The sequence below is a fragment of the Musca domestica genome, unplaced genomic scaffold, assembly GCF_030504385.1.
Source record: "Musca domestica strain aabys unplaced genomic scaffold, Musca_domestica.polishedcontigs.V.1.1 14, whole genome shotgun sequence".
Lineage (NCBI taxonomy): Eukaryota > Metazoa > Arthropoda > Insecta > Diptera > Muscidae > Musca > Musca domestica.
Window position 1 is genome coordinate 9660498 of NW_026712192.1, and position 25158 is coordinate 9685655.

Here is a 25158-nt window from a genome sequence, read left to right on the forward strand (position 1 = left end):
CCATAATTGCGACCTGTAGAGTGATTATAAATTAACATGAACAGACGGACGGACATACATAGCTAGTTCTACTCAGCTCGGCGAGATAGGAAGATTCATATATACATTCCTATGTGGGAAACCAATATTTCGAGGTGTTACATAATTGTTGGCCCAATCAAACTTGAAATACCCCAACACATAATGTGTAAGGTATAAATATTTATTGAAGCCTGAGTTTCATCAAATGGTAAAATTCGGTTGAATATGAAAAAATCTATTCAATTTGTACTGATATTACTTATATGGTGAGCAATAACCATAAAATCGGACAAAGATGTATATCGAAGCTATATATTAAAATCTGAATCGATATCGATAAAATTGGTAGAAAATTAAGAAGAACAACTTACAAGTAATGTAACTATTTTTTAATATCTAACAACTAAATAAACCTTCTCACCCTACAAATACACTTAAATTATTTTAGCAATTATTTTATTGTTGTATAGATTATTTTAATTTTTCAAAATCAAGCCAAATACCGCCATCAAGACGTAACATAAAATAAGTTGGGTCAGCCTTATTGTCGTTACGCGTCTTTGGATTTATGTGAATCTCATAATTTCGAACTAACTCGACCAGGGCTGTTTTTAACTGGGCCAAAGCAAAACGCATGCCTGCAAATGTTTGAAAAAAAATAACTAAATGTTTTTCTTTTAAAATCTATGAAAAAATCCGCATACCCAAACAAATCCGCGGACCATCGCCAAATCCAAGGAATAGACCCTGCTCCTTATATCTTTTAAGACCACCGTTAAGAAAACGTTCCGGTTGAAAACAATGTGGCTTCTCATAATGATCTTCATCTGTCATAATGGCCAGGGTGGGTATAACAACAGATGTTCCCACATCTAAACTTAACTTAGTTCCATTCGAGTTTTCCAATTCCGCGGCTTCAGTGCATGTCTTCAAATTGAAACTTACCGGAGGGAATAAGCGAAGGCTCTCTAAAGTTCGAAATATTTTATCAAAGCAATTTTTCTATATTCTTTAGATATTATCATGAATACATGCATCGAGATAAGGCAAGTCCATGATTTTATCAAAGTCATTGACATTGCCTAGTTTGTCCTTTATTTCTTGCCTTAAGATATTTTGACGTTTCGAATCACGACCCAACTGAAAATAAAGATTTTAATTAACAAGTAAAACATCTGTAAGTTCGGTTCGGTGAATACCCTCCACCATTTGGAACGAATTTGGCAATTCTCAAAAATCATCAAAATACCGAATATCGTGAGGTACCGTTATAAGGGGACTATACGAAGACGTGAACCTGCACAGACAATTTTCTGTCTTAGGCTGTTGCATCCATTACGAATTTTAAATATGAAATTTGAAACAATTCCGGCGTATAATGTCGCTAAAATCATCAAAATACCGAACATCGGGAGGTACCGTTATATGGGGGCTATACGAAGACGTGGACCTGCACAGACAATTTTCTGTCTTAGGCATCCATTACGAACTTCAAATACCAAAGTTGAAACAATTCCGGTGAATAATGTCTCTAAAATCATCAAAATACCGAATATCTGGAGGTAACGTTATATGGGTGCTTTATGGGATCTACATGGCCCATTTTTAATACCTGCAGACATAACATACATTTGAGTAAGATTTTATCAATCTACTTTTTTTATCAATCTACTTTTGGCAATCTAAAATGCGTATTGCGAGGTGTTACAAACGGAATGACAAACTTTATATACCCCGGTGGAGGGTATAAAAATAGGCTCTTTTTTATCGATCCAACTTACCAACAACAGACAGTGTGACAAGACATTTGCAGTTGTCAAGAAACCATCCAACAAAAATGTCATCGTATGGGCAGTCAGCTCTTTAAGATTCAAATTCTTTTTCTCCTGCAAGTGTAGCATGTAGTTTAGAAAATCGACGCGATCCTCATTTACACCCTCCTCTATTTGAGATTTTCTCATGCTCAACACATTTTGCATGAGTTCGACGAAAAATTTCTCTATTGGCTTCGGTACGAAATAGACTTTCTTATATTTGTGCAACCAAGGAAATATGCCAAGAAGTGTGGTATAAATTATGAAGGTAGCTGATTGATCGAAGAGTTTTTTCGTATTATCTAGAATGACACTGGGCTCCTTTCTGAAGCATTCCGCATTTATACCCAAGACACAATCGGTAACCACATCGCATGTGAAACGCAGGCTAAGCTAAATGGTGGGAAGTCATCTACAGTTAGAGATTATATAAAGAAAGTTATATTTTTTATCCCAACTTACATCATTGGCATTAATGCCATCCTTGCTGGCCATTAATGTTTGCTGAGCAATATATTCCACCATGCTCTTGCACACCTTATTTGTGACGGGAAATACATTTTTTATCTGAAAGAGAAATATATATTTAAATGAGTTATTAGTTTATAAGCATGAACGTAATTGCTTACTCTGTTCATTGTAAGACCTGGAGTTACTTCAGCCCTTCTCTCCTTCCACTCTTCGCCGGTCAACATAAAGGGATTATTACCGAAAATAAAATCGGACTCTTTGTCAATCTATGAAACAAAATAAATAGAAGTTTGATGTTAAATCGTCTCAGTAGTAAACCAATATAAAACCAGTAAGGAAAAGTCAAAAGTCGGGCGGGGCCGATTATATGATACCTTACACCATTATACATATTTAGTAGAGCTCCCGTAACAAAAGTATTAATATTAAGTAGATCTATCAACATTTGGCTTTAGAGCAGTTATAGTTTGCTATAGAGTGCATGATATCAGTTTAAGGAGGTTTATATTGAAACCAGTAAGGCAAGCTCAAAAGTCGGGCGGGGTCGACTATATGATACCCTACACCACTATGCATATTTAGTAGAGCTCTCGTAAAAGAAAGGTTTATATTAGGCATTTCTGAGCTCTATGAGATATCTGGTACAGAATATGATATGAGTATGGTAGAGTGCATATTCCGAAAGTTGGTGATTTAAATACCAAATCGGATGAAACATATATATGGGAGCAAATTCGAAATTCTTGCTTCTATGCTAAATTCGGTTGAAGTGCGAAAATCTATTTGGACTAATATTAGCCACTTGGTGCAATATAAACCTGAAATCGGGACTGAAACGCCTAATCAGATATTACACATATATGGGAGCTATAGCTATATTAACCCATTTTCACCAAATTTTATGTACTTACTTCTGGGCTGAATTCGGTCGAACGTACCAAAATAAAATAGTAAATAGTAAACCTCAAATGGGATGAAGATGTATATGGAAGCTACATCCAAAACAGAACCGATCTTGATATCATTTGAAACACGTATTAGTGGGCATTATCTGATATCTGGTATCAAATATCACTTTTGTGGAGTGTATATTACGAAAGCGAGGGACTTAAACACCACATCGGACGGAACATATATATCTGAACCGATTTTCACCAAGTTTTAAATGTTAACTTCTAGAATGAATTCGCTCGAAAGTGCAACTTTTCACTCACTTTGGGCTGAAATTGGCCGTTTGGTGCACAAGAAAAATAAAATCGGACGAAGATATATAGGGAAGCTATATCCAAATTTGATCCGATCTTTATGAATCATGTATTGCTAGGCTGAATCTAATATCTGGTGCCAAATATCATTTATATGGGGTGTATATTACGAATGTGGGGGACTTAAACACCAAATCGGTTGAAACCTATGTATGGGAGCTATAGCTATATCTGAACCGATTTTCTTCGAATTCGATGTACTTGCTTTTAGGTTGAATTCGGTGGGATGTGCTAAAATGCAGGTGATTTGGACTGATATTGGTCATTTGGTGCACAATTAATACGAAATCGGTTGAAGATAAATGAGAGCTTTACCTAAATCTGATCCGATTATCACCAATTTCAATAGGGCTCGTCCTTGGGCCAAACAAATATTGTTTGGAAATTTTCATCTCAATCAGATAATCAATGCAACCTGAATTTTGTTCACAAGAATACATGGACAAACGGACATGCATAAATCGATCCAGAAAGTGATTCTATGAAGATTCTCAAAAGTAACTATGCGTCTATATCGCTTCCTTCTCTCTGTTACAAACAAATGCACAAAGACCCTTACCCATATGTGGTGTAGGGTATAAAAAGCGCAATGTATGGGACACAGAAAAACTCGGTAGAATATGCAAATCTTAACCGATTTTAACCAAATTTGAAGTACTCGCACAATAAACCTGAAGTCGGATAAAGATATATATGGGAGCTATATGTAAATTTGAACCGATCTGGAAAAAATTTGGCAGAGTTCTTCCTGAGCTGTTTTTTTTTCTGAATAAAGTGGTTATGGAGTTCATATTACGGCTGTAGAGGACTTATGTAACAAATCGGATGCCCTTGGAGTTGGATGATTTCATTGACCAATATGCCTTCTAGAAGAATTATGCCGGTACAATATTGGCACCAGCGTAAAGCTTATGAAGCGTACTATACATTGGTATTATAAAAGTATACGAAGTTTTTGCCGATTTCAAGGAATATGTTCATTTTTATAGAAATCCTTGGACCAGGATGTTTTCATTGGACAATATGCCTTTCAGGATAACCGAGAACTTGAAGTATTGGTCTATGCCATATCAGTAATAGACTAAAAACATGCATTAAACACTAAAACTAAGGGCCAATAACGGGGATCGGTTGGGATTGTCTGAAATATACAGGGTGAAATGAAAAAACTGCAACAAACTTCACTGCTGTCATTTCTAAGCCACTCGTCCAAGAGCGTACGAAGCATTTTGCTGAGAATTTTCCAGAAAAAAAATTATTCGTGATGGAATTCAAGCGTGATAGTGTTATTTCTTAATATTTGTGTGGAAAACCAAAAGTGGCTTTCGTTAGAGCACTCCGGCATTTAAATGTGAATAAATCTTTTGTGTCTCGTTACCGTGATACTGGTAGCGTAGCCCGATGTCAAGGAAGTGTACGGAAGAAAACAGCGACATCAACAAAAATAGTTCGAAAAGTAAAAAAACGACTTGATCGAAACCCGCGTCGCAGTGGCCGAAAAATGGCTCGTGAGCCGAACATATCGCTCGGGGTAAAGCCATTGAAATTCTAAAAAATGCAAGAACTTACACCGCGACAGAAAAAAAAGGACTCAAAAGAGCTAATGAGTTGGTTCGCTAGGCCGAAAGTGGTGAACTGCCGAATTTGGTTTTCTCCGATGAGATTGATTGCTTTTCCTTCCAATGAGAAAACATTCGTTGTCCAGCAGCTTGTAAACAAACAAAATGATCGTGTTTACTTGCCAAAGAGGTCAGCTAAAAATGTGCTCCTTCGGTTGTCCACCAGAACTCAAGCGCCGGCCATGGTGATGGTTTGGGCCGCCATAACAGCCGATAGTCGCTCTCCGCTCGTTTTAATCGACCGTAGCATCAGAATAAATTCCGAATATTATCGCGAAAATATTCTGGAGGGTGTATTAAAGCCATGGTCACGCAAACATTTTGGCCACAGACCTTGGACATTCCAACAGGACAGCACCATCGCACTCAAAATGAGGTTCCTCGCTTCATTTCCAGCGCACAATCGCCACCAAAATCTCTGGATACCAATCCTTTGGACTATTGTGTGTGGAGTATTCTGGAAAGCAAGGTTGGCACTAAAAAATACCAAAGTTTTGATCACCTCAAGCAAGCGCTTTTTATGATTTCGCACAATATTGGATAAACATATTCGATTTTCTTGTAATTTTACCCATATCAATACTTTTATATGTATTAGATGAAGTATGAATATGGAATACTTCGGTCCACTAGATCTTTTACCTAACGTATATTTCCAAATTTTCCAAAAAATTGCATGTATGCTTTCTTATATCTATAAAAGAGTAAAATGTTGGTATGTTAGTTTGTTTGTAATTTATGGACTCGAAAACGGCTGCGTAGATTTTTCTGAAAATTTCCAAGTATATTACAGCATCACCTGAAAATAACATAGGCTATATAAATGTTTGAAATTCCACTTGGAACTGGAGAATTAGCATCAGAATCGGAGGTATCTCCCAAAAATTTAGATTTTGTATTCACATATCTATTGATCGATTACAGATACAATCTACATATTTTAATGCCTAAGAAATATGGAACAAAAATAAATTTGCAAAATTATATAGAAACCGGTTCAGATTTGGATATAGCTCCCATATACATTTTCGGCCGATTTCATGTATTTGATCCACCAAAAATGCTTGTTTCTCTAATTTCAATGAAATTTGGAATGTGTAACGAAAATTTTAATACATTTGACAAATTATATAAAAATCATTATCGACCGATTTCGTCTGTTTGATATCTATGTTCGATTCCAATGTAGTTTGGAATGAGTTACGGAATTTATTAAAAAAATAAGTTTGCCAAATTATATAGAAGTCGGTTCAGATATGGATATAGCTCCCCTATACATATTTTTAGTCGATTTCACATATTTGATGCACCAGACACGATACGTATGTCCCATTCCAATGCAATTCGGCATGAGTGACTAAATTTGGTACAAAAGCACATTTTTTAAATTATATTGAAGTCGGATAAGATTTGGATATAGTTCCCATACATATTTTCGACCAATTTTTATATTGCATGCACCTACCGCGATATGTATGTCCGATTCCAATGAAATTCAGAATGAGAGGTGTGACGAAATTTGTTTTAAAAGTAAATTTTTTCAAATTATATTTAAATCGGTTCAGATTGGGATATGATTTTATTAAGAAGCATTGACCCACAACGCCTTTGCAATTGTATTAGGCTAAAAGTAAAAAACTACACAACAATTAAATTGAGGATACAATTATTACGGGGAAGTATTTTGCTTCATCGATTTCTCTAATTGCTACAGAAATGCCACTCAACTTCAAAAGATTGCAGTTTCCTGCACACTTAGCAATTGCTATGAAATTAATAAATCCGAAAGACAAATTCTGCGGACTAAATTTGGCATGTTCCTGCTTTTGTCATGGTCAGCTGTTTCTGTCGTATTCACGCGTTTGTTTGTTTACACATTAAACTATTACAATAATTACGTTTTTTTTACATTTTTGAATTTGTTTTAATTTTTTTTTAACCAACCAATTTGTTTTATTTGTTAAACCACGAATGCATATAAAATTAAAAGGGATAGCGAAGCGCACCGGGTTCAGCTATATCTTGTATAAAGTATGGGAAGTAGTCGATATAGTCCAAATCTGGCACGTTGTAATATTTTTATCAGCCTTAGGTCAGTCAATATTGGCAAACTGCTTTGGAACCTCCCCCATAAAGGGCAAACATTATGAATAATTATAACTCAAGGCTGGGGTATAAATCTGTCGGCAAAAGCGACTGATACAATTTTACCTGTTTTTTTTTACCGAGAACTCGAAGATTATTTGTCAGCTAGCCTCAAATATGTGAATGTTTCAATATTGTTGCTATTTTGATGAGACAAATTTTCAATTGTCAAAAGGATGAAGTATTTAAACATTTTTAATAGTTTTTTACATTTTCCCAATTTTTTATGACGATTAGCGAAATGACTGCTAACATTAATATAGGCTTTAATATACAAGCCAATTATATCTAAAATCATGATAATATTCAATCATATAAATTCTTCTTCTATCGAGCGAAAGACGAACTATATATTTTACTCACCATCTTTGAAAAATCATTGTCGTGGAACTTTTTAAAATCCGAAACTAGAATTCTTCGAGCCATACTGGCATTAGTTATTAACAGTTGGGGTGTTCGAGATGAGTATATTCCCACATAATTATCCGTATGTTTATATTTGCTGGAAAAATATTAGAAAATTTTGTTAATTTATTATTACATCTCCTTCAGCCAGGGTATTATTTCATATTTACTCATAGACATCTTGAATATCATAGACTATGTTGCGTTATTGAGTAAGGGTACTCAAATAGTTGCCCACAAATGGCAGTGGCTTAGGTCCACTAACACCACGTTTCTTCCAGTAATCATAGGGCCAAATTAAAAATAAATATAACCCAAGTAGAAGCAGGCAAAGACCGGCTAATATTGACGATATCATTATTTATTATCGGTATTTTCGTTTTTGTTTGTCTTTCCGTTTGAGAGTGTTTTGTTTTCGCTTTGATAACTTAATAACGACTGTTACTCGCCATTCGATTTGATTAGCTTGAAAGTTTGTGAACGAGCTTTTTCGATTTAGCTGTTCGAAAAGTTTTCAAGTTTTCAATTATCTGAATTATAAAAGCTTTATCGAAAGCTTTTTTGTTGGGGTCAAATTCGACCGTTGTGCATAAATGATATGTTTGTATGTATCTACACATTATGGTGAAATTCAATATCAATTGTTGCTGGTGTAATACAGTTGGACAATGTTATGGCGAACTCTTTGCTATCTGGCCATTTAGTATGGAGAGTCAATGAACCTTATGAAATAGGTAAGATGTTATTTCATAAAATTGATATTAAATTCACAAAATGTATTTTATTATGCCCTCCACCATATTATGGCGAAATATAAATCTTAGACCCCAACAATTATATATATTCTTGTGCAGCATAAAATTCTATGTCGATTTAAAATTCTATGTCGATTGGCAGCATGTATTTCAATTATGTAAGACACACCCTTGTAATGAACTGTCAATATAGGTCCAAGTTTTGGTATAGTCCTCATACAAGGTGATATAAAAAAAAACTGCAACAAAGTCAAACGCCATAGCATTAACTTTGTCATTCCGTTTGTAACACCTCGAAATATAATGATCAGCATAAAATTCTATGTCGATTTAGCAATGTCCGTCCGTCTGTGGAAATCACTATAGCTTCCTAACGAAATGAAGTAGGTTGATAAAATTTTACTCGAATGTACCTCCCGATATACGGTATTTTGATGATTTTAGCGACATTATTTACCGGAATTGTTTCAAATTTCGCATTTATAGTTCGTAATGGATACTACCGCCTATGACAGAAAATTGTCTGTGCGGGTTCTCGTTTTCGTATAGCCCCCATATAACGATATTCGGTATTTTGATGAATTTAGCGACATTATTTACCGGAATTATTTCACATTTTGTATTTGAAGTTCGTAATGGATACTACAGCCTAAGCCAGAAAATTGTCTGTGCAGGTCCACGATTTATAACCCACGGTACCTCCCTATATTCGGTACTTTGATGATTTTAGCTACTTTATAAACTATTTTTTTTTTTTCAAGTTACGCATTTGAATTTTGTAATAGCTTGTGACAAAAGTTGCCTTTGCAGGCCCACGTCGTCGTATAGACCCTAATATACGGCTACATTCGGTATTTTTATGATTTTAAAATAATTTTTAACGGATTTTTTTTTTTTTTTGAAAATTTCCAAATTTGTACCAAATGGTAGAGGGTATTCAAAGTTTGCCCGCTCGAACTTACAACCTTTTTACATTTTTTTTTTTAATTTTATTGAATGAGAGCAAAAAATGTCGGAAATAGCATAGCATATGGCCTTCAAACGGCCAATGAAACCGTCACCCGTTGCTCGAATGTTGCTCTGCGGTATTTTGGCACATTCCCGGCGAAGCACTTGCTTAAGGTGAACGACACTTTGGAATTTTTTAGTGCCAACCAGCTTTCCCAAAATACTCCAGACACAATAGTCCAACGGACTGGTATCCGGTGATTTTGGTGAAATGAAGCGAGGAACCTCATTTTATGACCATTTTTGGGTGGCGCGTGCTGATTGCGATGGTGCTGAGTGCTATTGGAATGTCCAAGGTCTGCGGCCAAAATATTTGCGTGCCCAATGCTTTAATACACACTCCAACTAATATAATATTCGGCATTTATTTTGATGCCATGGTCGATTAATACGAGCGGAGAGCGACCATCGGCTGTTATGGCGGCCCACACCATCACCATGGCCGGCGCTTGAGTTCCGGTGGCCAACCGAAGGTGCACATTTTCAGCTGACCTCTTTGGCAAGTAAACACGATCATTTTGTTTGTTTACAAACTGCAGGACAACGAATGTTTTCTCATCGGGTATAATATATATATAATATATATGTATAATAGAGGGTACATATTGAGTATAGAGGGTATATTAAGTTCGTCATTCCATTTTTACCTCATCGAAATAATAATGTAAGACCCAACATAGTATATAGTATCCCTCCGGCCGTCTGTCTGTCTGTTGTAATCAGGCTACAGTCCAATCGAATTAAGATAAGAAGTTTAAATTTTGCACATATCTATCTTTTGGCTGCAGTCAGGTGGAGTTCGAATCGGTCCACGATATCGTACAGCTCCCATATAATGGTACCCCCTCCCTCCAAATATTCGGTATTTTGAGGATTTTAGCCACATTTTTGCATGGAAATTCTACACAAGGAGTTCTTTGTGAGTACTTTATCCCCTGAAAGAAAATTATCTACGTAGGAATTGTTTGAAATTCTACACACGGAGTGATTTGTGAGTACTTCACCCCTGAAAGAGAATTGTCCATATAGGTCCACGATATCGTATAATGGTACACCTCAATATTCGGTATTTTGATGATTTTAGCCACATTTTTCAACGGAATTGTCTTAAACTCTACACAAGGAGTTCTTTCAGAGTACTTTACCCCTAGAAATAAATTTGTCTATTTAATTCAACAATATCGTATATCCACCCATATATCGGTCTTCTGAATTTCTGATATTACGTATTTTAAAGCTTTTAACAGAAATTATAATGGATTCTATTTTTTTTTTTTTTTTTTTTAATTTCCTAATTCTTTTCAAAAGGTGGAGGGTATTCAAAGTTCGGCCCGGCCGAAATTACTGCTTTTTTACTTGTTAATGGGTCATACGGCTTACGCAGATAAAGCCTAATATTAGGCAGGGGCCAAATATATTATACCCTCCACTATAGTATGGAGGGTATATTAACTTTGTCATTCCGTTTGTAACAGTTTGAAATATACATTTTAGACCCCATTTTTGATCAAAATAAAATTCTTTGTCGAGTTAGCGATGCCTGTCCGTCTGTGGAAATCACTCTAGCTTCCAAACGAAATGAAGTAGGTTGATAAAATTTTACTCAAATTTATATTATGGCTGCAGGACTTTTGGTATTGAAAATGGGACATGTAGGTCCATATAATGGCACCTCCCGATATTCGGTATTTTGATTATTTTAGCGACATTATTCTCTTGAATTGTTTCAATTTTGGCATTTGAAGTTCGTAATGAATACTACAGCCCATGACAGAAAATTGTCTGTGCAGGTCCACGTCTTCGTATATCCCTCATGTAACGGTACCTTTCGATATTCGGTATTTTGATGATTTTAGCGAAATTATTCACCGGTATTGTTTCAGAAATTTGTCTGTATAGCCCCTATATAAAGGTACCTTCCTATATTCGGTATTTTGATGATTTTAGCTAGATTTAGATTTTATTCAACTTTTTTTAATTTTCGCATTTGCATGCTGGTTACTAATGCTGGTCCACGTCGTTGTATAGATCCTAATATAAAGGCTAAATTCGGTATTTTTAAGAATTTAACTGAATTTTTCAACGGATTTTATTTTTTTTTTTTTGAAAGTTGCCTAATTCGGTGGAGTGTATCAGCCCAGCCGATTTACATCTTTTTATACCCTGCACCACATAGCGGTAAAGGTATTATGTCTTTGTTTATTTGTTTGAAACATGGAGAAGGAAACGATATAGACCCATAGTTCCATTTGGTGATCAGCATAAAATCAAATTTTGAGTCGTCTGTCAGTCCGTCCGTCTGTCTGTCTGTCCATGTATTTTTGTAAACAAAATGCAGGTCGCATTTATTATTCGATTGAGATGAAATTTTCTGAATAACATTTGTTTGGCTCAAGGACAAACCCTATTGAAATTGGTGAAAATCGGTCCAAATTTAGATGTAGCTTCCATATATATCTTCAACCGATATTAGATTTCTTGTGCACCAAATGGCTAATATCAGTCCAAATGGTATGAATTTTAGCACTTCTGAACGAATTTAGTATAGAAATAAGTACTTTAAATTTGGTGCAGATATAGCTATTAAATCGGTCCAGATATAGCTTTTGCTCCCATATCTATGTTTCGTCCGATTTGGTGTTTAAGTCGCTCACATTCATAATATACACCCCACAAAAAATTATATTTATTACCAAATATTAGATTCAGCCCAGTAATACATGATCCAAATCAATTATCAAGATCGGTTAAGTTTTGGATGCAGCTCCCCTATATATCTTCGTCCGATTTTAGGTTTCTTGTGCGCCAAATGGCTAATTTCAGCCCAAAGTGAGTGAAATGTTACACTTCCAAGCGAATTCTTTCTAGAAGTTAATACTTAAAATTTGGTAAAAATCGCTTCAGATATAGCTATAGCTCCCATATATATTTTTCAACCGATTTTGGTGTTTAAACCTCCATCTTTCGGAATATGCACTCTACCATAAACATATTTTGTACCAGATATCTCATAGAGTTCAGAATTGCCCAATATAAACCTTTCTTTTACGAGAGCTCTACTAAATATACATAGTGGTGTAGGGTATGAAATAGTCGGTCTCGCTCGATTTATATGCCCTACACCACAAGGTGGTCAGGGTATTATGTCTTTGTGCATTTGTTTGTATCTGGCAAAAGGAAACGAGATAGACCCATAGTTCCTTTTGATGATCTGCATAGAATCACATTCTGAGTCGATTTATGCATGTCCATCCGTCTGTCTGTCCGTCCGTCTGTCCATGTATTTTTGTAAACAAAGTAAAGTTCGCATTTATTGCCCTATACATTTTGCATAAATCATTTGTTTGGCCCAAGGACGAACCATATTGAAATTTGAAATAATCGGGCAAAATTTTAAATATAGCTCCCATATATATCTTCGTCCGATTTGCTTTTTATTGTGCACCAAATGTGTAATATCAACCCGAATAGTATGAAATTTTGCATATACAACCAAATTTGGCCTGAAAATAAGTATGCCTAATTTTATCGAGATCGGTTCAGATATAGGTATAGCTCCCATATATATTGTTCCTCCGATTTGTTATTTTTGTCCTCCGCAGCCGTAATATGCACTCTGTAACAAAAATATTTGGGAAAATATATCAAATACAGCTCAGAAATACCTTTGCTAAATTTCATGAAGATCGATATTTGCCCAAATGGGATGAAATCTGGCACTTACGACCGAATTGAGTCTAGAAGCTAGTATGTCAAATTTGGAAGAAGAAAATCGGTTCAGATGTAGCTATAGCTCCCATATGTATTGTTCATCCGATTTGTTATATTTGTTACCCATAGTCGTAAAATGTACTCCGTAAGAACGATATTCAGGGAAATATATCAAATACAGCTCAGAAATATCTTTGCCAAATTTTATCAAGATCGGCTCGGATTTGGATATATCTCCCATATATAACTTCGTCCGATTTACCTTTTATTGTGCACCAAAAGTCTAATATTGGCCCAAATTGAATGGAATTTGGCACTTACGACCGAATTGAGTCTAGAAGGTAGCATGTCAAATTTGGTGAAGATCGGTTCAGATATAGGGTGTAGGGTGTCATAAGGTCGGCCCGCCCGACTTTAAGACTTTCTTTACAGTTTTTTTTTTAAACTTCGCATTTGAATATTGTAATGGCTTATCTCAAAAGTTACCTATGAAGGTCCATGTCGTCGTATAGACCCTAATATGACGGATTTTATTTATATAATATAACGGATTTTATCATCTTTGTTACTTGTTAATTCTATGAAGGGTCAATAAAAAACAAAAAAATCGTTTTAGTTTTTAAAAGATATTTTATTTAATTTTATGGTTTATTTCACATACTTTTGTATATTGTTTTATATATATATGTGGATTCTGATAGATACAAAAGCTTAAAAGAAATAGAAAAAATAAATTTGATCATAAGAAATTCATACAATTAGATACAATCGTTTTGCTATTCTAAACTACAAAATATACACAGAAAAGTATAAGATCGAATTTTCGGCCGGCCAATTGCCGGTCCAATTGCCCCGATTCGTATTCGATTCGTGAAGAGAAATAATTGAGTTGAATGCTGCAGAAGGATGGATGATAGAGTGGTGACAGTGAGTGATTGATAAGGACTGTGGTGTACATTTTTGGGTTTTGTCTCTTAAATGTTAATTTCATGAACTAGTTTTTATTTATTTCTTGCTCTCTTATATTTAGCTAAAAATATAGAATGTTTTTTTCTGAAGATTTCTTTGTTGTGCAAAATACAACATTTATTTTTTTTTTTAGTTTTTTTTTCATAAATATTTTTTGTTGTGGTATTTGTTAAATTTACTTATTCTTTGGTATTTCCATGGCCTTTTGCTGTTCTTAGCTTTGTTTAATTTTTTTGCCCTCTCTAATTCATAACCATTTTGATTAGCTTTTTCGTTTTTTTTCTTTTCCTTAAAATTTGAAAACATTACAGATTTACTTTTTACAAGTGTTGGTATTTTATTTTTATATAATTATTTTTGATTTTTTCTTTGTTGTTGTTTTATTATAAAATCAGTCTCAATACAAGCCATCTTAATATTTTTTTTTTTGCCTAACGATTTTTTGTTGTATAATTGTTGTTGTGTAGTAGTAATGTGTATTAGTTTATTTTATTTTTTTTTTCAACATTAGCCTAACACTTCTTGGGTAACTACATTATCCTTTTGAAAGCTTAACTAAATATTTTAGATTTGTTTTCATTTTTTTTCGATGGGCTTCTTAAGCAGTAAACTTATTTTAAATATTCTTTTGTTCCAATCGTTAATAAGTAGTTGTAGTAAAATTTATTTATACTTTTTGTAACTATATTAGTGCTAAATATCATTTTGAATTTTTTCTCTCTATAAATATATATTGTGCATTATTGATTAATTAAATGTTTTTCTTTTGTTTCCATAATAAGATATTGCTTTTGAAAAATATTTAGATTTTAGTTGTGGTATGATTGATTTGAGTTTTGGAAAACATAATGGCAAAAAATGTTGTGAAATGATGGTGATGATGATGAGCTTGATAGCCATGCAAAAAATAAATAAATTTTTGGAATTTTTGATTTCGATATGAAGGAAACTGCATCTTCTTTTTGAGAATAAAAAAAGTCATAGTTATAGTATAGGGCTTAACTCTACTTCGATAAAAAATCTCCGTTTTGTTTTTACAATTTTTCCAGAGGTAGGTATTCATATCCTGATTCCGGGAAAGTATTTTTATTTTTGGGGGGATAGACCCAGATGCCCGGTATTCGAGCCTAAAGTCCGGGTTACCGACCCGGACCTACTAAGCCGATATGGATATTGTCCAATAAGTGGTCACATGATGGAGTAATTTAAAAGGGCAGTGTATCCGAAAATAATGATTTTTTGGACCCCGATTTTTTTAAAACATCTTCAAAAGTCAAGAAAGGCCCCATTTTTGGAGTCCACAAAATTAATGTCAAAATATAGTTGACACTATAACCATTCCAAAATGCTACAATGTGTGTTATTATATTTTTGGATCTAGAGATATAGGTTATTAGAACCCGGATGAGCCGATTATGTTCAGAACATTGAAATTATGTTTTCAGTATAAAAAACTTTGCGTATTCAGTGTTGGACATACCCAAAGAGAAAATATCCACCAACGACCGAAGGTCATCTACTTAAAAAAAATTAAATTTAGAAACAATTTAGTTCGTGTAGTTGGTATTGGATATACCGCCCGAAGACCGGCTGCTTGAAAAAGAATCAAATTTAGAAACAATTTAGTTCGCAGTGTTGAAAATCACAAGCCTCGGCCGAAGACCGACTTTTTTAAGGAAATATTTAATTAAAAAAGTTGTTGGTTCGCGTAGCTGGTGTTGGACTTTCCCAAAGAGAAAATCGCGAAAATCGAAAGCGGGCAGCTAAAAAAAAATAATTTTAGAAAAAAAATTAGTTCGTGTAGCCGGTGTTGGGGAAACCCAGAGTTGAAAATCTCAAGCGCCGGCCGAAGATCGGCTACTTAAAAAGAGTATTAAATTTAAAAACAAAAACTTTGGATCAATCAACCGGAGATGAAAATCTCAAACCCCGACCAAAGACCGGCTACTTAAAAGGAATATTAAATTAAAAAAGTTGTTAGTTCGGGTAGTCGGTGTTTGACATACTTGGAGGAGAAAATCTCAAGCCCTAACTACTTAAAAAAGTATGAAAATTAGAAAAATTTTAGTTTGCGTAGTCGAGAAAATCTCAAGCCTCGGCCGAAAGCCGGCAACTTAAAAGGAGTATCAAATTTAGAAAAACTGAACAGATTTGGGTTGTCCAGGTTAAAAGTCCTATATCTCCGGATCCAGGAAAGATAATAGCACATGTTGTAATATTATAGAATTTCGTAAATATTTTGTGGACTCCAAAAAATGAGGCCCTTTTCGACTTTTGGGGAATTTTTTAAAAAATCGAGTCCAATAAATCGATGGTTTATATATAAATTCAAAATCAATCCGCCGAAGGCCATCTACTTAAAATTTAGAAAAACTGAGCAGATGTTGGTTGTCCAGTTTAAAGGTCCTATATATCCGGATCCCGGAAAGATAATATCACATGCTGAAATATTTTCAAATTTAGCATTTATCTCGCAAATATTTTGTGGACTCCAAAAAATGGGGCCCTTTTCGACCTTTGGGGAATTAAAAAATCGAGTCCAAAAATCGGGATTTAAGATATAACTTCGGAATCACTCCGCCGAAGCCCATTTACTTAAAAGGAGTATCAAATTTAGAAAAACTGAACAGATTTGGGTTGTTCAGGTTAAAGGTCCTATATCTCTGGATCCAGGAAAGATAACAGCACATGTTGTAATATTTTAGAATATAGCTTTTATCTCGCAAATATTTTACGGACTCCATAAAATGGGGTCTTTTTCGACTTTTGGGGGATTTTATAAAAAAAAATCGAGTCCAAAAAGTCGATGATTTAGATATATCCCGATTCCGGATCATGGATCAAAGATTCGGGTATCCGTGGATCAAAGATTCGGGTATCCCCAAGAAAAAAATATCCTCACGAAATCAAGGTACAAACACCTAACTCTGGAAGAAATTTAAAAAAATATATTCGAAAGTTTTTATTAAACTAGAGTTATTCCCCCAACTACAAGCCATGAATCTGAAATTCATGTCTGAAAAATCTGCGACCCTGCGAGACATTTTTCCGCATTTAAAGATTTTCTTGAGAATTTTCTCTGCTAACTCCTTTTCTCGAACAAGGTTGTCGTTTCAAAAACTAACCAGATACTTGCATATTATCGGCGGTAGTTAAGCCCTGCAAAATTTCTCCAAGTCTATCCAATCTCTCAATAACGATTCTCTTAACGATTTATCTAAAAATGTAAAGTGTGAGCATTCTATGATGAGACAGCAATTCCTCCGTTTGTGGAATATTTTCTTTTTATTTTTGTATTTAGCCATGTCCGCTTTAGACATGGAAACCACTTTAGCTTCCCAAACCAGTGCGGAAAGCCCAAAAGTCGGGCGGGCCCGACTATATGATACCCTACACCACTATGCATATTTAGTGGAGCTCTCGCAAAAGAAAGGTTTATATTGGACATTTCTGAGCTCTATAAAATATCTGGTATATGTTTATGGTAATATAAATATTCCGAAAGTTGGAGATTTAAATACCAAATCGGATGAAATATATATATGGGAGCAAATTTGAAATTCTTGCTTCTAGGCTAAATTTGGTTGAAGTGCGAAAATCCATTTGGACTAATATTAGCCATTTGGTGCAGAAAAAACCTGAAATCGGATAATGATATGGGAGCTATTTTCAAATCTGAACCGATCTTTATAAAATTGAAAACAGCTATTTCTTGGCTGTATCTAATATCTGGTACCATATATTATTCTTCTATCGTGCATTTTACGAATTTGAGGGACTTAAACACCAAATCGGATGAAACATATATATGGGAGATATAGCTATATCTGAACCGATTTTTGATGTATTAGCTTCTAGGCTAAACTTGACCGAATGTGCCAAACTTCAGGCTGTTTGGGCTGATATTGGCCATTTGGTGATTAATTAACCCGAAATCGACCGAAGTTGTATATGGCAGCTATATCCAAATCTGAACCGAACTTGATAAAATCTTATCTACGAATTGTTAGGCTGTCTTGTGGAGTGCATACAACGAATGTAAGGCACTTAAACACTAAAATCGGATGAAACATATATATGGGAGCTATAGCTATATCTGAACCTATTTTCACCAAATTTGACGCACATTCTAGTTGGCTGATATTTTCCATTTGGTGCACAAGAAACTTAAAATCGGATGAAGATATATATGGGAGCAACATCTAAATTTGGACCGATTTTCACCAATTTCCATAGGGTTCGTCCTTGAGCCAAGCAAATGTTATTTCGAAAATTTTACCTCAATCGAATAATAAATGACACCTGCATTTTGTTTACAAAAATACATGGACATACAGACAGACGGACATGCATAAATCGACTCAAAATGTGATTCTATGCTGATCACCAAAATTAACGAGATAGTTAATCCATCTTCATGTTACAACCAAATGTACAAAGTCATAATACTCTTACCACTATGTGGTGTAGGGTATAATAAATTAAGTCGTTTGATAAAATTTTAATCAAATGTGTTTTAGGCCCGTAGAACTGGTATTGAAAATATGCCACCACATTTAAAGTGTTTTATTCACAAATTTAACCCTGCATAGAACTGTCCAAATTTTGCTACAGTCCCCAAATAATTATAACTTCCTATATTCGGTATTTAATTGCCACCTGAATTATTTCAAATTTTGTATTTGAAGTTCGTAATGGATACTACCTTCTATGAAAGAGAATTACATCTTCTTGTAGCCCCAAATTTAGCGGTACCTAGTTCTATTCGGCATTTTGAAGATTTTAATCACTGCTCACCAGAATTATTTCAAATTTGGAGTTCCCAGTACTATTTCCATTGATGGAAAATTTTCCGTTCAGATCCATGTCTTCGTCTAGCCCCCATATAACAGTACATCCAAATATTTTGTTTTTAAGGATTTTAGCTGTATATACTATTCATCAGAATTAGCTGTATTATCCCAAACTTGGTATTTGAAGTCCAAATTAAGCACCGCCTTCGCACCGTTTTCGTATAGCCCCCGTATAAGTGATACACTTGAAAGTTTCTTCGCTCTTCATCCAAATACTTTTGTGAGAATGAATGCTACACTTTTAGTGGAACATCTTAACATTAAATAGTAAAAAATATTTATTTTGTCCACAAGGTCCTTTAATTGGTAATGTCCCATAAATAAAATGACATAGATGGAAATGTGAGTTATGATATATATAGGTAAGGTGGCTTTGATAACATAATCAATGAAATAAAGATGTCATGACGATTAGTTGCTTTTTTTATAATTTCTTCTTTTTTTCTTGTTCATTTTTGTTGTTGTTGTAATAATAATAACAAACACAGCGCAAATTGTTGAGCACACCATTTTTTTTTTCTTTGTTTATATTTTTTAATTATTTTAATTGCTAAATTGTTTAGTCTAAGAATTTATCTAACTTTTTTTGGTTTTATACTATACATGGAGTTTGGATTTATGTTTCGTTAGGGTCAGGACAAAGGAAGTTCTCAGATAATCGATGATAATTATGTGTTCAAATATTAAAAGAAAAAATCTGAAATATTGAAACTCACTTCAAATTCTCCCACTATGGTAACGAATCTAAACATTCTACTAGAAATAATTAAATGTCCGATCGTCTTTAAGAATCCACCTAAAATCTCACCCGAACATCCATACATAATCCATATATTTGCTGTAGATTCTAATGTCGTTATAGTAGCGGTATGCCATGAGAGCAACCAACTTCAGACTGCTGTCATTTCTAAGCCACTCATCCGACAGCTGTTAAAATTATTCCAGTGACAGCTCATTAAATTGTTTACAAGCGTATAAAAGAATTTTGGCGAGAATTTTTCAGAAAAACAGTTACTCGTGATGGAATTCAAGCGTGATAGTGTGATTTATTTATATTTGGCTGGAAAACCACATGTGGCTATCATTAGAGCGCTCCAGCATTTAAATGTGAATAAATATTTTGTGTCTCGTACCATCACCCGTTACCGTACGTGGACGGAAGAAAACAGCAACATAAACAGAAATGGTTCGAAAAGTGACGAAAAATTCACCAAATATTGAAAAATGAGCTCGGGGTGAAGTCACTGAAATTCCAAAAAGTGCAAGAACTTACACTGCAACAGAAAGAAAATAGACTCAAAAGAGCTAAAGATTTGCTTCGCTTGGTCGAATGTGGTGAACTGCCGAATTTGGTTTTCTGCGATGAGAAAACATTCGTTGTCTAGCAGTTTTTAAACAAACAAAATGATCGTGTTTACTTCTCAAAGAGGTCAGCTGAAAATGTGCACCTTCGGTTTGCCACCAGAACTCTAGCGCCGGCCATGGTGATGGTGTGGGCAGCCATAACAGCCGATGGTCGCTCTCTGCTCGTATTAATCGACCGTGGCATCAGAATAAATGCCGATTATAATCGCGAAAATATTCTGGAGGGTGTATAAAAGCCTTGGGCACGCAAACATTTTGGCCGCAGACCTTGGACATTCCAACAAGACTCAGCATCAACGCACTCAGCACGAGCCACCCAAGAATGGTTACAAAACTAGGCTCCTCGCTTCATTTCCAGCGCACAATGGCCACCAAAATCTCCGGATACCAATCCGTTGGACTACTGTGTCTGGAGTATTTTTGAAAGCAAGGTTGGCACTAAAAATACCAGAGTATCGATCACCTCAAGCAAGTGCTTCGCCGGGAATGGGCCGAAATACCGCAGAGCAACATTCGGGCAGGTTGTGACGTTTTCATTGGCCGTTTGAAGGCCATAATTCGTGCCAAAGGTGACCAATTCGAACAAATGTAAGCTTATTCTAAAATTTGATACAATTCCGACATTTTTTGCTTTCATTCAATAAAATTTAAAAAAAAAAATGTAAAAAATATGGCGTTTGACTTTGTTGCAGTTGTTTCTTTTCTCACCCTGTATGCACTCAGTCTTAAGTCATCATACACCCACATAAATCCGTCTGGGCAAGACCTCTCTTATGCAAAAACGCCTTGAGAGGGCCGTGTCCAGTCAGTAAGAAAGCCGAACCGAAAGTTTGGTACGAACGATGCGTCATGAATAAATTCATACGTCATTGATTGATTCATTGATAAAAAGCCATACTACTGACAAACGATCGCAAACAACCTCGTGAGCATACTATCACATAAAAGGAAGGGAAATTCACCTTTGAATTTAAAAAATATGCTAACAACATATTTGGCATTTGACCCGCTCAGAATATACTGCCGTGCACCCACTCGTCACAGTACCTCTACCATCGGTAAAACCGAATTGATGTTCGGAGTAGCACTCCTTAAGCCCGGACACTATTGCCATCTTACTTTTCCAAACGATATAAGCGAGGATCACTTCTTATCCTATCCGGCGACTTAAGTAGCTCGTCAACTCTAGCACTCTTGAATGCACGCTGAAAGTACCCTTGGCTCATGCAGCGGCTAAATATTGACTTCATATATCCATGCATAACTTTCCAAATGTCTTTATACGTCCGTCCAGTCATATTGTCTAATCCGGAAGATACTGTGCGAAACTTCTGATCATTCTAATGCCGGAAGCTTCGCCAATTACCAACAAGCAGAGAGAATGTCTGAGTCTCCGTAGTAAAAAAGAAGGCGGTCGGTTGGAAAAAAAGTAAGTAATACATAATTGATTCACAAATTTAAATTCCGTTTTTTCTCTTTGGGTTTGGCAGATCGCACCTTAAAGCAAAATTGCGAAAAAAATCGCGTTAAGTTTTCGGGCACAGCCCCGTGAAAATTTTTCTTAAAGAATGCTTAATAAATTTGCTGCAATTGCAGGAAGCGGTTGACGGTATGAGTGGGGTATGCACATTTCGTGCAAACATCTGTACCACCGCCACTGGGGACTACACTAGACATCAATGGATATGTTTTCAGCTTCACATTGCCCATGGACAACTATTTATTTCATCACTAACCATATAAATGATTTTGTAGCCCGTATACATATACATTTTATTCGGATTAATATTCAGTCAGATATTCAATACAAAAATAAATCTTTCCATGACCAGATTTATTTTAAATTCCATGAGAAGCGTACATACTAACGGTATGCAGCGTTTTTATGCGATGCACCCCAAAGCCGCAAGTGTTTCTGAAAAGGTAATTTCAGTTTCAGTAAACCGTTTCAAAAAACTACTTAAATACAACATTTAATGTCTGAATCAAAATTGAATGCAAGAAGTTATCATTTATTTAAATATGAATGAAATGTCTCGATTTTATTTTTCAAATATTGGGCTCAATTTTTCTAATAATTTTCTTCCTTTGCAAATATGCATTTAAAGTGAGCTCTGAAATTTATGTTTTTTTTTTTCAAAAACGCTGTTTTTCAAAATATTTTGCTTTCATTTTTTAAAATAAGGGACTTGATTGTTTCAAACAACCATTACATATTTTACATTCGCATTTTTTACATTGCCCAATTGCGGTAGCATGTGTTAGCTTCAATGCAGTCAACGTTCATTTCAATGCAGTCAACGTACCATTCAATAATAATTCTCATTCACTTCGTGTGACTACCTGAATATGTATTTTGGTTTTATCCATCGAGAATGTCGATCAATAGCCGACAAAATACGAATAGACGTATGGGTCGTCCGCAGTCTCGATACTAATTAGCCACAATTCGATCCAGATCATAGCAAGCTCTCGGCTTTTTGACAAGCTCCCAGTGCTTAGCACGCTCCCACATATCACATTAGGTATTTTGATCATTTTACCTACATTTTTCAATGCAATTGTCTAAAAATATTCAACGGAATTGTTTCAAGTTTCGTATTTGAATTTCCTAATAGGTACTATAGTGTATGACAGAAAATTGTCTAAGGTTCAGGTCTTCGAATAGGGCCCATGCATCAGTACCTCCCCATATTCGGTATTTTGACGAATTTAGCTACGTTTCGAAGTTCCTAATAGGTTACTACAACCTGTGACAGAAAATTGTCTATGCAGGTCGAGGTCTTCGTATATCTCCATATATCGGTTCCTCCCCCTATTCGGTATTTTGATGATTTTAATTACATTATTCACCGGACTTTTTTCAAGTTTCGTATTGGAACATTGTAATGGCCTATAACAAATGTTGCCTATGCAAGTCCACGTCTTCGTACAGACCCCACTATAACGGCGACTTTCTATATTCAGTATTTTTAAAGTTTTAAGAGATTTTTTAACGGATTTTATACATTTATTTTTTTATTTTATTTATTTTTTTGAAAATTTTTCTATTCGATCCAAATGGTATTCAAAGTTTGGCCCGGTCGAAGCTACTTCTTTTTTACCTTATTTTAAGAAATCACAACATTTAATACGACAAAATTCGTACTCATTAACTTAACGAAATGTTTCGTTATTTTAATATATTTTTGGGTTTTCGCCTTATTTTAATAGAATATCGAATATGGTATACGCAAGTCAGCCGAAAGAAAGTAATGAGTTATATTGGCGACAGCCATAGTGCTTATTTTCCTGCTAGGGCGTCGACTGTTCCAGCATTTGAATAGTCATTAATTTCGGAACGATTGCAGAAAAACTAAAATATATTGTTAAATTCCACAACCTCTGTAGTATCTGGGGTAAATAGAAGTCCCGCAGCCACACGTCGAAAAGTATGCAACGTAAAAGTTCTTAGTTCTTTTGACAATTCCGTTATTTTGGAAACATTGGCGTTGGTTCTATATTAAAAAGTCTTCCAACAATTTCGATAACTTCGGACCTGAAGACATTTTGGTCAAATATAATTATGGCTGATTCTCGATTCGGTGATACTCTTCCAGTAGATATTTTGATAGGACCAGATTTGTACCATAAATAGCTAAAAACTCATAGTTTCCATTTTTAAGTCGATTTCGAGTGGGAACTCTTCTTTCATTTTCGATTTACAAAAACTCTGCATTAGATTTCATTTTCGGAGTTGGAGATAACTTTTTCCCTTCACTCATTTTTTCTGTGTCAGAACTTAACAACTGCACACCAATTATCTGAGAAGGGTATGGGAGATGGGAATTCCCTAAAACTATTTGAAAAATAGCTTGTGTTTTCTTTTTTTCTTCGTTATCTTAAATATACTTCTTTTAGTGAAAATTAAATAGTCACAACTTTTAACCGTACTTAAATGTTAATATCTATTAAAATGTGAATACATATCTACGCATCTACATGTGTGTTTGTGTGTGTAATTCTATAATAGGTGTATTAGAATATCTTATGATTAATACCACAATATGTACGTTTTAGTGCCAATTTCTTATTTTTCGATTTTTCTTATAATTATCGTCTAAGTTCTGTAGGTTATGTGATTTTAAAAATTTAGAAGGACAAATTCAATTCCGTTTCGTAGTAAAGATGTGACTATATATATTAAACTGCACATACACACAAACATGTGAGGGGGAATAGAACGAACGTGTGAATATGATGTTGTAATTATGTGAAAAAAATGTTTGAGGAAGATTCTCTTATATTCGAAATTCATATACTAAGTTATTTACAATTTACACTAATTTTAATATTTCTCTTCTTTTTTTGGGGTTTAGTTAACCTTTGCTACATGTCTAAGGAAATATATATTTTTTCTGTAATGTGTTTATCAAGCTCCTAAAAACTACTTGACATACATTCCGTACTGTATGCATTTCAATCACTTGTTAAGTCATCTCCAATCAAACTACGATCCATGCCCTTCCAATTGCTGGAATTCATTTCGGCTGCTGTTATGCCATATGCCTCGCTGGGAAGACGTTTCTGTCGACACAATGCCAATCGAGTCTTATTTGGTGATGTTGGCTGTAGGAGTGGTGAAGATGCCTGCGGTGAATCCATATCGTCGGTATTTTCTTCGGGACAACTGTCGGATGGTGAGGCGATACGTTCGCGAGTTTTTATGGATTTTTCTAAGCGTCGCAAAAATCTGTTGGCAATGGAAAGATTTATAT

At 34.9% G+C, this 25158-nt stretch overlaps 2 protein-coding genes across 2 annotated transcripts in view; both read right to left on the reverse strand.

Moving 5' to 3' along the window:
- Positions 1–460: 460 nt before the first annotated feature.
- Positions 461–8165, reverse strand: LOC101891233 (probable cytochrome P450 28d1). The gene is given in 8 exon segments (XM_059119027.1): positions 461–659; positions 726–988; positions 1043–1161; positions 1803–2228; positions 2298–2402; positions 2465–2572; positions 7699–7837; positions 7911–8165. Coding segments are annotated over 8 exon segments (1515 nt in total). The 5' UTR covers positions 8099–8165; the 3' UTR covers positions 461–492.
- A 6501-nt stretch (positions 8166–14666) lies between these two features.
- LOC101890888 (uncharacterized) overlaps positions 14667–25158 on the reverse strand; it is a 518720-nt gene continuing 508228 nt past the window's right edge. Inside the window, exon 32 of the mRNA XM_059119171.1 lies at positions 14667–25133. Within this exon, the coding sequence (XP_058975154.1) occupies positions 24860–25133 (274 nt within the window). The 3' untranslated portion in view covers positions 14667–24859. The remainder of the gene's footprint in view (positions 25134–25158) is intronic.